This window comes from Orycteropus afer, unplaced genomic scaffold (genome assembly GCF_000298275.1).
Source record: "Orycteropus afer afer isolate SDZICR_OR568_19922 unplaced genomic scaffold, OryAfe1.0 scaffold00464, whole genome shotgun sequence".
In the NCBI taxonomy this organism is placed as follows: Eukaryota; Metazoa; Chordata; class Mammalia; order Tubulidentata; family Orycteropodidae; genus Orycteropus; species Orycteropus afer.
Genome location: NW_006922051.1, coordinates 503936 through 518689, shown reverse-complemented (window position 1 = coordinate 518689; position 14754 = coordinate 503936). Strand labels below are relative to the sequence as shown.

Genomic DNA, 14754 nt, shown 5'->3' with positions numbered 1-14754 from the left:
AATTGAAGACTACAGTCTGCAGTATGGATTACAACTCAATATAAAGAAAACAAAAATCCTCACAACTGGACCTATAAACAGCATCAGGATAAATGGAGAAAAAGATTGAAATTGTCAGATTTCAATTGCTTGGTTCTACAATCGATGTCAATGGAAGTAGCAGTCAGGACATCAGATGACTCCACTGGGCAAGTTGGCTGCAAAGGACCTCTTTCAAGTGCTGAGGAGCAAAGATGTCTCCTGAGGACTAAGGTGCGCCTGACACAAGCCATGTTATTTTCAATTGCCTCATATGCATGTGAGAGCCGGACAATGAATAAGGAAGACCAAAGAGGAACTGATGCTTTTGAGTTGTGGTGCTGGCAAAGAATGCTGAAGTACCATGGACTGCCAAAAGAACCAACAAATTTGTCCTGGAGGAAGCGCAGCTGGAATGCTCCTTGGGAGTGAGAATGACCAGACTTCATCTCACATACTTTGGTGATGTTATCAGAAGGGACTATTCCCTGAAGAAGGATGTCATGCTTGGTAAGGTGAAGGGTTGACAAAAGAAAGGAAGCCCCTCAACGAGATGGATTGACACGGTGGCTACAGTGATGGGTTCAAGCACAGCAAGGACCACAGAGCTGGTGCAGGACTAGGTGGTGTTTCATTCTGCTGTACATAGGGTCGGTATGAGTCAGAGATGACTTGATAGCACCTAACCATAACAAGATGGCAAAAAAGGACTTTTTAGATGTTGTTAAGGATCTAACCTTGAGATGGAGAGGTCATCTAATCACGAGTCCTTCAAAGTAGAAAAGTGAAGCAGAAGATAGGTCAGAATAATAAGATGTGAGAAAGATCTGACAGCCATTGAAGATTGAGAAAGGGGACCCCAACCCAAGGAATGCTGGCAGTCTCTAGAAGCTGGGAAATAAAAATCAAGGAAACAGCTCCTACCCAGAGCCTACAGTAAGGAATGCAGCCCTTGCAACACCTTGATTTTAGTCCTGTGAGACCCATGTTAGACTTCTGACCTACAGAACTGTAGAATAAAAAATTTGTATTGTTTTAAGCTACTAAGTACGTGGTAAGTTTGTGTTACAGCAGCAATAGAAAACTAACACTATACCTAGTTAATAAGGTTGTTTTTCAGAACCAAATTTGTTAGCATATCCAAACAATTTATAACAATATGTAATATGTAGTCTCAGAAGGAAGATTGGGCAATTTACTTCCATAGTGATACACCTCAGAAGCCCAAGGAGGGGTTGCTATGAGTTGGATCCTACTCATCAGCAGTGAGTTTGGTTTTGTTTTTGAATATGTAGTCAACCCTTGACAAAAGGAAGCTAAGATATAGAGATATAAAAAATACTGTAAGATGGTGTAAGCAATACAATCAACGACCTGTATAGAAACTATCTCCAAAGACTTTACTTTCTAATTAAGTTTCCAGAGATAATAAATTTTAAGATTATGACAGATGTTCCTAAGAAAACTGCCTATAATGGGCAGCAAACTCATATGCTTATGTGGGCTTTGTATGTAAGAAACTAGAGAAATAGACTACATTCTATGAAATCTGCAGTTTTTAAATGTTAGAAGCCAATTAACACTTAAACACACATACACACACACACACACACACAATTTGCAGAGTAACCTGATGTCCGTAGGCCACAGTAGGACCAGAGTCCCTCAGGTTGATATGTGGCCTAATTAGTGAATACAGAGGAAGCACAAAAAGGTTATTTGTCTTTAAATGCATGTTTGGCCTTCTCACATTCTTATATCAATAAAAGCTTTTTCAGAAGTGCTTTTGGTAGCATACCTAAATCTAAGAAAATTTGACTTACAGGAAATTCTTTCATGTTAATCAGAAAGACAAGGCAAATTGTGTTCAAATTCTGTTTTATTAAAATTATTTGGCAGTCTTGGTAGCAGTACAAAATCTTTGACTGTAACCACTGGATATATTAGACATGAGTTTATGTTGGTTTGTCATGGGTTTAGACACATGTACTTTCCTAAATCTCCTAACCTTTGTTTTATTACCAAGTGGCTAAATACTTACATTTCTCTATCTACACAACCTATTTATTATTCATAGAAAAGGAATATGTAAAGTAAGATTGAAAAAATAAAATCCACAGATTCAAAATATTCTCTTCAAATATTAAGAACATATAAAGTATATTAAAGACATCTACAGTTAGTCCTCCAGGTAGCACGCGGAGCTATCTGATGTCTGTAGTTTCTTGGTTTTACTTATTGCTAATTTCAGTTCAGAGACCAAAGAGTTTCCCAAACCTATAAAAACCCACATTGACATTCTCAGTATGGTCCCAGTGGAATTAAAGGATAGAACCAGGAGAGCAGTTGATTTTGGTCTTTAAAATCACAAAGACTTTTTTCTTTGATGGGTTTTTCCTTCTGCAGTAGCTCAGGATACTATTTGCATACTTAATGCCTTATAATTAGCATCTGCCTTACAGTACCTCTAAGTATTGGCTTATTTAAGAGTATTACTGGATAGCAAATGATAGGAGGCCTTCCTGTTCAAGGCAAAACTTTCAGTGGACCATAGAGCAAAACCTCACAGGGTTTGGTGCTCCTTAGTTGTTCTCCAGTGAACCTGAAGCTGAAGTCGCCTTTATGAAAGAAAAGAAGAAAGCTGTGTAAGAATCTTTTACACAAGACCTGTAATGGTATACTACATGAATTGTGCTGCTTCTCCTGCCATGTATGAACTTGGTTATAGCAATGGAACATGGTTATTTTGTTCCAGTGATAAGAATCTCTCCTAGGAACTGGAATGAGGAAGATAAAGCACTAGCTTGAGAAAATTCTGTCTTAGCTGCTCTCAAAGGCTGTCCTAAGATTCATGAAGATGGTTTTCAGGTTCTGATTTCACGCACTGTCTATTTCTGAACATTGTGATTACTAATTAAAGGCCATTCTCCTACATGGCCAATTTATTTCACCAAAAGAGGACTGCCATAGCATATTACTATTGCTTGCCTTGATATTTTTAGGTGTTAAGTCTTGTTCCTCAAAGGGGAACATGTCATTATAGTCTATTTTTATTAATTTATGGTGTAAGTAGCATAATTACTCAAAGGAAAAGCAAACTTGGCAATTGAAACAGGCACATTACTTTAGTTATGTCATCAGAATAGGGTCACAACTTTGCAAAGGTTAACTATACAGGTTATTTTTGTTGTCCCAGCTAATAATTAGATGCATGAACATTAAGTGAGAGCAATAACTCTTATATCCAATATTTTATTGGATCTTATATTTATCTAATAAATGAAGATAAAACATTTTCTTCAGGAATAACATATTTTCAAGTTTTTTAAAAAAGTTATTTACAAAAATTTAATGTTTATTCACAAAAAAAGAAAATGTCACCCAAGTTAAAGAAAAAATTAAGATATGGCTTTCCCTCCCAGATTTAGGGTTAATCTCATTCTTCAATTCACGAATACTTAAGGTATTCAAATACCATATAAAACAGAAATACAATGCATACGGTGCAATGTGGTTAACCTACACCTAGTAAAGCATTTCAACCATGGAGAAGGAAATTATACTTACAAACGGAGTCCTGATTCCAAATTTGCTATGAAATGTCATGGTGACTTTGTTTTTATGTCCTGTTCTTTGATCAAAGGCATGGCACGTATCAAAGGGTGGACTGTACAAGTGAAGGCTCACAGCAGGTTCGGTGTGGCTGATATTCTCTACCCGATGTAAGCCAATAGAATCTAAACAATATCCAAGAGGAAGGCAGCAGCTTAGATAATAGCTGAAGAAAAAAACCTGCTAATCACCTAATAGAAATCAATTCCTATGCACATGGAAGAAACAGAAATCAGAATTAAACTTCCAGCTAAAGATGGTAAGTTATATGCATGTGTATATATATATATATGCATGTATTACCCTCTCCTCCTTCCTGAAAACTTCCTGAAAGGACAATAAAAGACTAAAAAAGGCACAAACATACAAAGGCAAAGAAAACAGGATGAAACAGTAGTCTAAATTTGAATGCTTGAAACAGAAATCTATCTACTTTGCAGAGGAGAGAACATTAAATCATAAGCCATTGGTGGGGCTGGTGAACATCAGGCCCATCAGAAAGTAATGAAAACAGGTGAACTGGTGAAAATTTACATATTGAATGGCAAGATTCCCACTTCCTTTACCACCTAGCTGCCAGAATACCGTCAAACAGGATTTTGTTCTGCCAGCAGGTGATACAGATCCTGTGAAAACAAGTTATCCCTTAGGGAGGCCCCTTTGGCTTGTGGATGACCCCTTTTGTTATTCACCTAGGTTTTTTGGTCCTCCCACCACCACCTTTTTTGGTCATGTCTCCTTTTCCTTCATGCCCATAATATATCCTTTCCCAGTCATACTGGACCTTCCTTGGTGGTATTTATGGATGCTAGTTTGGTTCAGGACCTGCCCCCCTCTTACTCATTACAATAGGCAAACTGGTCCCCTTGCCTTTATTCTCCCTTCACTTCCAAACTATACTGCACACTGCTACCAAACTGAGCAAGACATTCCAAGTTAAAACTCTGCTGACCAAAGAAAGCTCTTATTTTAAGCTGGTCTTGGAAGAAAAAGCCCTGATCTCCTTTTACTCTCCTACTATTCCCCTGCCCACTGGTGGAATTCTCACCTTCCACAATGGAAACTGGGGCTCAATTCCCAGCCAATGCACTTCATGCGCAGCCACCACCTGTCTGTCTGTCTTTACGTTTCAGCAGAACGCCAGACTGAGATGGACTAGGGGGAAAGGCCTAGCACCCTACTTCTGAAAAAATCAGCCAATGAAAACTTATGGATCATTATTGTCTGAAGTTGCCCATGGGGTAACCAAGAGTCAGGGGCTGACTAAAAGGTAGGTAACAACAACACCACTTTCCTGTCCAACCCTATTCTTCCTTCTTCCTTGTAGCTAGAACATTCCTGAATAGTTTTTACTCTTTGCAACTCTTATATGCCTTCATTCATGCTTCTCTCTGTACTTGAAACAAACATCTTTTCTCCTGATCACTACCCATATCTACCCCTACTCCTGCCATCTGTAAAAATCAAACGTTGAAAATACGGCCTTTGAGTTATATTTGTCCCTGGGTGGTGCATTAATGTTCTGCACTGCTGACCAAAAGGTTGGAGCTGTGAGTCCACCAAAGGCACCTTGGAAGAAAGGCCTACCAATCTGCTTTGAAAATCAGCCATTGAAAACCCTATGGAGCACAGTTCTATTGAGACACACATGGGGTTGCTATGAATTAGAGTTGACTCCACGGTATCTGGTTTTCCTAGTTTGGGATTATATAATTAGTCTTCACACATATTTAGTTTATCTTACCCAATATTTTATAGATGGGCACAATTTCACATAAAATTGGGAAGGAAAAAGAAATCAGGACTATCCCATTGCAGCAGAATGGTCATTGCTTCCCATCCCCGCCCCAAATCATTTATCACAATCCTCACCATAGCCTTATCTATATCTGGCCTGCACAACTCCTTACCTTACTTCATGGGCTCCTACAGATTTTTGAATTGCAGACTCTTGATAAAGCTTATCTATTCTTTAAGATCTAATCAAGTTTCACAAAGAAGCTCAGTGACTCTAACTTAAAGTAATTATTCTGAAAGCCTTTGGCTTTATTTTGAGTGATGCAGGCAACAAACTCTTGGGAATCAGGTGGGTCTTATGCCTAGTAACCTTCAAGTATTTGAGTAAATGAGTTTAAGAAGTTCACACTCTTGTGCTATCTGAATGGGGGAAACCTTTCTATATGACCTTTGTAAATTACATGCATTCCTAAACTAATGATCTAATGATACATAGCCCTAGTATCAATGCCAATATTGTACTTAAACAAAACTCAAAAGATAGCTGCTGTGCCAGAAAAAAACTATCATCCTTTATTTCATATAAGTGGGATAGCATCCCAATTCAGAGTTATGAATTTTGGGATCAAATTGCTTAGGTTCAAATCCTGGCTTCCACTTAATAGCTGCCTGATCTCAGACCAATTATTTACTCTTCCTGTGTGGGCATCCTTACCTGCGAACAGGAATAAAAGTTACTATCCCTTTTATTAGGAGCTCTGGGAGCGTAGTGCCTAAGGCATTTGACTACTAACCAGAAGGCTGGCAGTTCAAACCCACCAGCTACTCCTCGGAAGAAAGGTTGGGCAATCTACTTCCGGAGTGATAATGCCTCAGAAACCCAAGGAGGGCTCACTATGAGTCGGGTCCAACTTGATGGCACATAACAACAACCCCTTTTAGGAATACAGAAGTTACCCACTGCCTCTCCTGAAAAGGATTTGACTATCCTGCATCACATTTGGAGAAAAAAACTAAATTCTTAGTAAGATAAATCATTGCTAAATAATGAACTTTATAATATTTCCCTTGGGAATAATCTTTTAAACCTATTATATGCATAAAAAAAAGAGACTAGCTAGCATTCTGTCTCACTTCCAGACCATCTTTTAAAACATTTTCTAACACAAATTTAGTATTTCAAACTTAGCCTCACTCTTTTGTGATAATTCCTATTTGACTAACTGTCCAAGTCTTGGCAGGTAAATAACTTTTCAATGGACACTAATCTACATGCACATTGTTTATTTATTTATTTTGTGATTCCAATCCAGATGCAAAGCCTTAAGAAACAAAACCCATTGCCTTTAAGTCATTTCCAAAGTATCTGAAATCCTGACTCCATGATCCAGATTCCACTGCGCATGTGTAAGTAACCAATATTTTGGGTAAGTGTTCAAGGTCATTCCCACCTGCCCTTAAAAGAAGGTATAGAATATTACCATTGATGTAGGCACACTGATTTTCCCTCAAGATTCTTTCAGACTTCTTGGTCATCTCATTGGACTTTTTGTCAGGCCAGGCAAATAGTGTCTCCTTTAGATTCCCCTGTAGCATCTTCAGAAAGCAGTGGGAGTCGGTATGATCATGGATACTGCTATATATGCACAAAAGGATAACTGAACTCAGTAGATGGTCCATTATTCAGACCTGCAGCAACAGTCTGTTCCAGAGCTTACAGCTGTACCACTGGCAACTGGACATCTCTTAGGCCAAAATCCAGGTGAGCTGGATTTTTAAGACGTCATCAATTTATAACCAATGTTCTTCAAGGCAAACTAATTGAAAATAACATGCCACTCATATCAATGCATAAAAATGTCTAATTTTGATGTATAAAGATTAAGACTTTTTTTTTTAACCCTGTTATAACACTACTTTGATAAAAGAAAAAAAAAAACCTTTTTTCTTTCTGTAAGATATAGCTTCTAATAAATCACTCACTTAAGCTGAGTTAGACTTTAATTATAAAAGTACATTAGAAAATTTCAGAAAAGATAAAGATCATCTATAATAACTGTGCTACTGAGAAAAATAATAGTTAAGTTTTTTTCTTTCAAGCTGCTTCTTTTTTCTCTTTCCTTTGGGGAAAAGACTGTGTGCATGTGTGTTATATTAAAGTCCTAATATTATACTATATAGTATATAGGATGTTAATATCTTGTAGTTTTGGAGAGCATCCTACCTGTCATAATCTCTCAATACTGGTAGAAGAAAGAAAGTACATTGGATTTGGAGAAAGAAAAGGTTTATTCAAGTAATCTCTCACCTGACTGCTAACCAGAAGGTTGGTGGTTCAAACTCACCTACCACTCTGTGGAAGCAAGACTGGGCAATCAACTTCTGTAAAGATTTACTTACTGCCTTAGAAACCCATTGGGCGTTGCTATGAGTTGAAATCTACTCGATGGCAGTGGTTTTTTTTTTTTTTTTTTTTTGAGTAAACAGTATTTAAGTAGGAGTCCTAGAATGGTGCAAACTGTTAAGCACTCAATAATAACTAAAAGGTTCGCAGTTTGAGCCTAACCAGAAGTGCCTTGGAAGGTAGGACTGGAGATCTGATCTGCTTCTGCCTTTCAAGTTCACAGTCTTGAATACCCTATGGTGCAGTTGTGCTCTGCATATGTGGGGTTGCCATGAGACAGAATTGACTCAACGGCAACAAACAACAACATTTAAGTATATCCAGTAAAAAGAAAAGTGTTACTCATTAGCTGTGGGGTTGATTAAGATGTATAAACCTGTATAGTTTCTGGCATTTATTTCATATGCTGAATTCTATTAACTCATACATGTACCATAAGACCTTATTTCCTAAATCCTTATAGCCTAGTCCTATTCCTGACATATAATCGGCTTTCAAAAAATAGTGAAAGAATGAATGCTAACTCCGTTCCATACGTGTAAATAAATGTACTCGATAGAGAGGACGGGCTGACATTGTGAATTCATGTTTCCCTTCTCCCATCAAACATGGGCCTGGGTTACTTGTTTTATCATTCTCAAAAGACTGAGGAGGATCTAATTAAGAAGATAACAATACTCAGATGGTGGTAATACTCGGCAAAAAAAAGTATAAAATAAAAAATAGTTAACCAAGTTTAGAAGGATCAGTATTAGTTTAAGTTGCCTTACCCTCTAGAGGGGGAGAAAAATTAATAAGAATAGAAAGAAACATTCTGAATTTGTGAATTGCTTTTCTAGATCCAGCATCTAGATGTTTTTTGGTCTTTGGTCCCATGGCTGTTTACACACACTTCAGAGCACCACAAAGGTCAAGCTTTAGCATAATTCCATGTATATTTTAACTCCACAGAAGACAAAGAGAGATTAAGTTAAGCTGGTTACTTACCTCCTTTGATTTACTCTTCAGTTTTTGAAACTAGTTTTAATAAACACATTATTCTATTTTCTATGAGAATTTTTGCTGGGACTGAGGCCATAGTGTTAAAAAAACAATTATAAAATGAGATTTGCTAATGTTCACAAGACTTGTAGTTAGCCTGGCATTTATGTTTCGGGTGTTAGAACAGATGCTGAATAGTTGTATTACCTGCCATGCCCTTCACCCCAACACAGAATCATCAGATTAAATTTTCCATTTCCTTGATCCACAAGATTTCGCGTATACCTAAAAAGAAGGTATTTGCAAATTTGAATTTGGTTGATGAAATAAGCACTAGGGACAAATAAATGTGTCACAAAGTATCATCCATTAACAAAAGTTGATGTTTCTACCTCTAAACAATTTTGAATCTGATTTTCTAATTAGAAATCCAGCACAAATGAAAACAGTTATTTTCCTCCAGTTCATTCTGGACATTTCTGTATTTTCAATCAATTCATTTCCTAAGGTAGCTGCTCAATTTTAATTAATGGCATGAGAAAGGACAAAGGAAAAAAAGTAAATTCCATGATTCTAAGTATGGCAGCCTCAAACTGATACAGAGAAAAAAAGTTTCTCATAGAAGGTATTTGCAAAGCTCATTTCTGTTCTAGGCAAGCATGTTGCTATTGGTTTCCTCCCCCTCCATCTGTGTCACTAAACCAAGACTTGTGAAACAAAGTTTCATTAAACAGCTATTCTAGAATTTTCCTTAGTTTTACTATAGCAGCCATAAAGCATTCATAATGTAATAGGATGGGGTTTACTGAAGTACCAGAACAAAGAAGACTTATTAGGGAAGTAAATAACACTCTAAAGCTTTTACAATTAAGAGAAACCAGTAATTGGTTAAAAATAAATAGACCCAGATCAGAAAATAAACTTTAAAGTTTCTTTTGGCCCAATAGGTACTAATGACACCATCTAATCAGCAAACTTTGATAACTAATGATATACATTTAAATTGCCATTTTTAAGGAAAGTGATTTTACCCCATTTTTTGGAATGTTCATTGACATGGACATCTGTTTATGTGGTGTTTGTCCTTTCCTCCCTTTTTCCACCTGGCTCTGGGCCAGGTGCTTGCACAGCATTATATCTGAGGGAGTTGCTTTTTAGTTGTCAGTCTTACTTGGTACCCTTTTATGACTTAGCAGGGGGCTGTGCACATGGCCTTTATTCATCCTACACCTATCTCCCTCCCCTAGTTGTTCTGTTTTCCTCTTGCTTTTCTGGTGCTCTCCCAGAGAATTTGTTATCTGGCCCACAGGGGGTTGTTCCACATAGGCCCTCCCAAGGGCAGAGATTAGAATCCTTCACAGTGTTCCAAAGCTACACACACACACAAATCCCTCAAGCACTCCAATGCAAAATGCAAAACATATAATTTGATGGTATTCTATGCAGAAAATACCATCAGATTGATTTCTACTCCCCCAAACTGCCACACAGGACTACACTCATCATTTCAATGAGCTATACCTCAAAATACCTTTGGAATAGATAAATCTTTATTATTGGTTGTATTTTAAAAGGCTTAGAGTTTGTTAATTAAGACTAATTCAACCAAAACAAAAACCAAACTCATTGCCTTTAAGTTGATCCTGACTCATAGTTCCTTACAGGACGGAATAGAACCGACTTACAGGATTTCCAAGGCTGTGGTGGCATAGTGCCTAAGGCATTTGACTGCTAATTAGAAGTCTGGCGGTTTGAACCCACCAGCCACTCCATGGAAGGAAGACTGGGCAATCTAATTCCATAAAGATTTACTGCCTCAGACACCCAAAGGGGGTCCCTATGATTCGGAATTGACTCGATGGCAATGAGTTTGTGCTTTCTTTTATTTTTTTCAATCTTTGTGGAAGCAGACTGCTACAAATTTCTTCCAAGGAGCAGCTGGTAGGTTCTAACTGTCATGCTGGGTTTGAACAATTACCTTTTTGGTTAGCAGTCAAATGGTAAACCACAGTGCCACCAGGAAATTCTAGACTAATTCAAGGACCTTAAAAATGTTCTTGTTGGAAAGAATGAGAGGTTACAGCTTATCCTAGTTAACTGATTTCCCTTGGTATCTGTTGATATTAGCTGCTATCTACTTGATGTCCAATTCATGGTGACCCCATATACAATGAGATAAGACCATTGTGGTCCACAGGGTTTGCACTGGCTGATTTTGGAAGTACATCACCAGGTCTTTCTTACTTTGTCTTAGTCTGGAAACTCCACTGAAACCTGTTCAACATCATAGTAACATGCAAGCCTCCACTGACACAGGGGTGGTGCTACACTTGAGGTATATTGGTGGGTGTGGTAGTTAAATTTTTATGTCAACTTGGCTGGGCCTGGTTGAGTGGCTGGGCAGCTGGTGGCAGTTATTCCCCATTATGAGACTGGCAATCAACTCCATGGTGGGATCTACCACAAGCAGCTGAGTAACTGCCTTTGGGATGTGGTCTGCTTCCTATATATAAGGAGAAGCTTTGGGATAGTCTTCAGTTTATGGCACACTTGGACCCTGCATTGAGCCGTGTCATTGCTCAGCAGCCTGCCATGTTCTGCTGATCTTGGGACTCTCGATGGACTTGAATCAATGGCCTGCTGTGTAGTTTGGTAACAGCAGGACTGTGCCATTTTATTTGTTGACCTTGGGCTTGTTAGCCTCAGTAGCCAGTAGCTGCCTGAGTAAAAAGATGCCTCTAGCTTCAGAGGGCTGGGAGCAAGAGGCAGAGCTGAAGCCCAAGGTTGAGGGGCTTTCACATAGCTCCTAGAGCCTGGCACTTTGAACTCGGACTTAAAGCCTCCAAATAGTAAGAATAAACTCCTGTTTGTTAAGGCCATTCCATTTGTGGTATGTTCCTGTTGAGCGGCACTAGGTAACCAGAACAGTGGGGTATCAAATCTGGGTCTCCCACATGGGAAGGGAGAACAAACCATCACTTCCTCAAAATAATGTATCTAATCAGAAGAAAACTGTTATGGTAAAATATGTCTGTAGGAAATCCAGTAGTAGATTAGAATGTGGGTTCCAGAACTACATTGCTGGATTAGAATCCTAGAACTGATATTGATGCAAGTATGACTTTAGGCAGGTTATCCAATCACTTCTTTGCTTACCATTCCTCATCTGTCAAACAGGGATAAGCATGGTACCTACCACAGAAGTTTGTTGTGAGGTAAATAAATTAATACATGTAAAGTGCTTGGAGTCCTGGCCCATAGAAGGTACTCCATTAACTGGAGCTACCTGCTAATCTCCTTTAGAAAATCAGCCATTGAAACCCTGTGGAGTACAGTTCTACTTTGACAAGCATGAGGTTACCATGAGTTGAAATTGACTCGATGGCCACTTCTTTAATACAAGCAAAACTAAACAACAACTAGACTCTCAAGTAGCTTTACTGATAGCAACAGAAGAACCATACCATGAACTGAATTGATGGGAACTAAAGGAATTTCTGGGAGCTCTGGTAGCATAGTGCCTAAGGCACTTGACTGCTAACCAGAAGGCTAGTGGTTCAAACTCACCAGCCACTCCTTGGAAGGAAGATGGGGCAATCTACTTCCATAGTGATACTGTCTCGGAAACCCAAGGAGGGGTCACTATGAGTCAGGTCTGACTCGATGGCACATAACAACAACAAAGGAATTTCTTAGACCCATGTTCAAAAGGGAAATGAAATACTAAGTAGGCTTCACTTTCTCCATTTCAAATCCTGAAATACAGCTGAAACAGTCTTTGCCCACAAAACTTTATCAAACACACTTGGCACTGGGTGTTAAGGTGTAGTGACTAACAGGAACTGTTCCCAAGGAAAACAAGGTACTTCATTCTTTCTCCTTTAACTACCATCACCACCACCTTTTCCCTACCTCTCAACTAACCAAAAAGACTGAAGCTCTGGTTGCTCTTTGGAAAATCGTAATGTATCATCCTTCACGATGATTAAATTTTACTTCTGGCCCCAGAGAATTGGTAGCGAGAGTGACTTTTTACATAACCACTAAGTCGGGCTGCAAAGGACCTGGGTACCTCGCTTGAACATATCTGGGAAGCAGTGGTCTTTGACTTACATTTCTAGCCACAGGACTAAGGATAAGAGAAACCACGTTGTTTGGGGGCTGAACGAGAGGCAGTTGTGTGTTTAACTGGCAAATTAATTAGCGAAACCTGACGGCGGGTGTGAGAATCCACACACGGGGTGGTCGGTTAAACTGGTTTGGGAGAGGGGGCCGCAGAAATTGAAGTGTCGAATGACAACCCAAAATGGCTGTTGGGAGGTACCTAATTGAGGGCGAACAAGGACAAGTGATGGAGAACTAGCATGGGTTATTGTGTCCTCTACTTTACACTTTCCTCCCGATGGGTGATGCAGCTCTCTCCTGAGAGCACCCTCTCTTAGTTCAGACGATTCTTCAGGACGCTCAAGGGGGCCAAACCTGAATGGGTCAGCCGCAAGGGCCTCCCCATACCTCCAAGCCCCGGTCGGCGGATGGCCCACGGCGGCAAGCTAAACCCGAGCCCCGCGCGGGAAGGAAGCGAGTGCTTCCGAGACAAAGGCATTGCTCCCAAGGCCCAGTGCTGAAGGAGAAGGAGTGGCTGTTTGGCACCGGAGAGCTAGGCGGGCTAGAAATAAAACCTTGCAGCCGCGCGGTGGCCTCCCCTCGGGACGCCAGTCCGCAGTCTCCGGCCGGTGGCTGCCAAGGCCAGACACATCCACCTACCGCCTGCGTTGCGCTGCGGCTGAGGCAATCAAAGCGCCCAGCGCCAACTCCCCTGCGGGCTGGCGACTGGGCGCAGCCCTGGATGCAGATAAGGCTTGGGAGCGACGAGAGGCTGGGAACGTCGGGCGCAGGGCTCCCCTGGCACCAGGCACTGCGTCAGTGCCTCTCACACGCGCTCCTCCTTCCCCCTTCTCCGACTCGCAGAATCGTAATGCTCGGTATGGAGGCCAGCGCCCAGAGGTCCTGGGCTTATAGGCTACAGCGCGCTCACCTGTACTGGTCGAATTTGGCGTATACCGCCCACTCGGTGGGGTTGCTCTCGTAGGCTTCCATGACGGCCTGCACCTCCTCCACATTGACCTCGTCGCCAGCAAACAGCTGGTGTAGGATGCGGATCAGATCCGACAAGGTTCGTGGCTTTAGTATTTCGGTCTGCTCCATCCCGCGCGGAGCTCGCAGTGAGAGCGCGTCTCACAGTTAGGATGCCTTGGAGGCACTGAGCAAGCAAAGACGGGGGCGAGGGACCCTGGCTACCAGCTAGAAAGCTACAGACACACAGACACAAATCCCCCAAACACTCGAATGCAAAATGTAAAGAATTCCTCCCAAAGCTATGTATATATATATACACATGTATGTATATTAAAACAAACAAACAAAAAAACTACCCTACACCCCGCAGGGTGGCAGCTCTGGGCTTGCTAACGGATGCGCAGCACACACAAATCAAGACCAATTCTGCACAGAGTTCAGGCTCCCCTGCCCCTTTTAAGCTCTCGGAGTCGGCGGGAATGTACCAAAGGCCTCCGGGGTGGAGAAAAACCCGCAGCTATCAGAGAAAAGTAGTGGAGGCGGGGATAGCTTGCGGGCAAAGCCCACGCATGCAGCCCCAGGTTTCCTTAGCCCTCTGAGCCCTCTGCTTAGCCCCCTTCTCTCCTGTTGGGTTTCGTTCGCGGTGGACTTAGCGCACTCTCCCCCAACCTAAAAAGACGCATTTTGACGCCCATCCCAACTCCTCTCCCCGCGCCTCCCTCCACCTCTTCTCCTGGTCGCTGCCACTGGTTCGCGACACTGGCATGTAGACAGAGGGATTAGGAGAAGAAGGATGGGAGACGTTGAGAAAGGGAAAGGAAAGCACCTTTTTATCCACATGGAGCAGAGGAATCATGAGGACCCTGTGACGACTGAGGATGGATTCCATTCCCAAGTTGGGCAGTGTTTTGTACTCCATTCGAAGT

At 40.9% G+C, this 14754-nt stretch overlaps 1 protein-coding gene across 1 annotated transcript; it reads right to left on the bottom strand.

The window, feature by feature from the left end:
* Positions 1-2600: 2600 nt before the first annotated feature.
* CDO1 (cysteine dioxygenase type 1) lies at positions 2601-13957 on the bottom strand. Its single transcript, XM_007954519.2, has 5 exons — positions 13788-13957; positions 8960-9037; positions 6849-7003; positions 3582-3755; positions 2601-2626 (listed from the first exon to the last, which is right to left on the bottom strand). The coding sequence occupies exons 1-5, from the start codon at positions 13955-13957 to the stop codon at positions 2601-2603; spliced, it is 603 nt and encodes a 200-aa protein (XP_007952710.1).
* Positions 13958-14754: the final 797 nt, after the last annotated feature.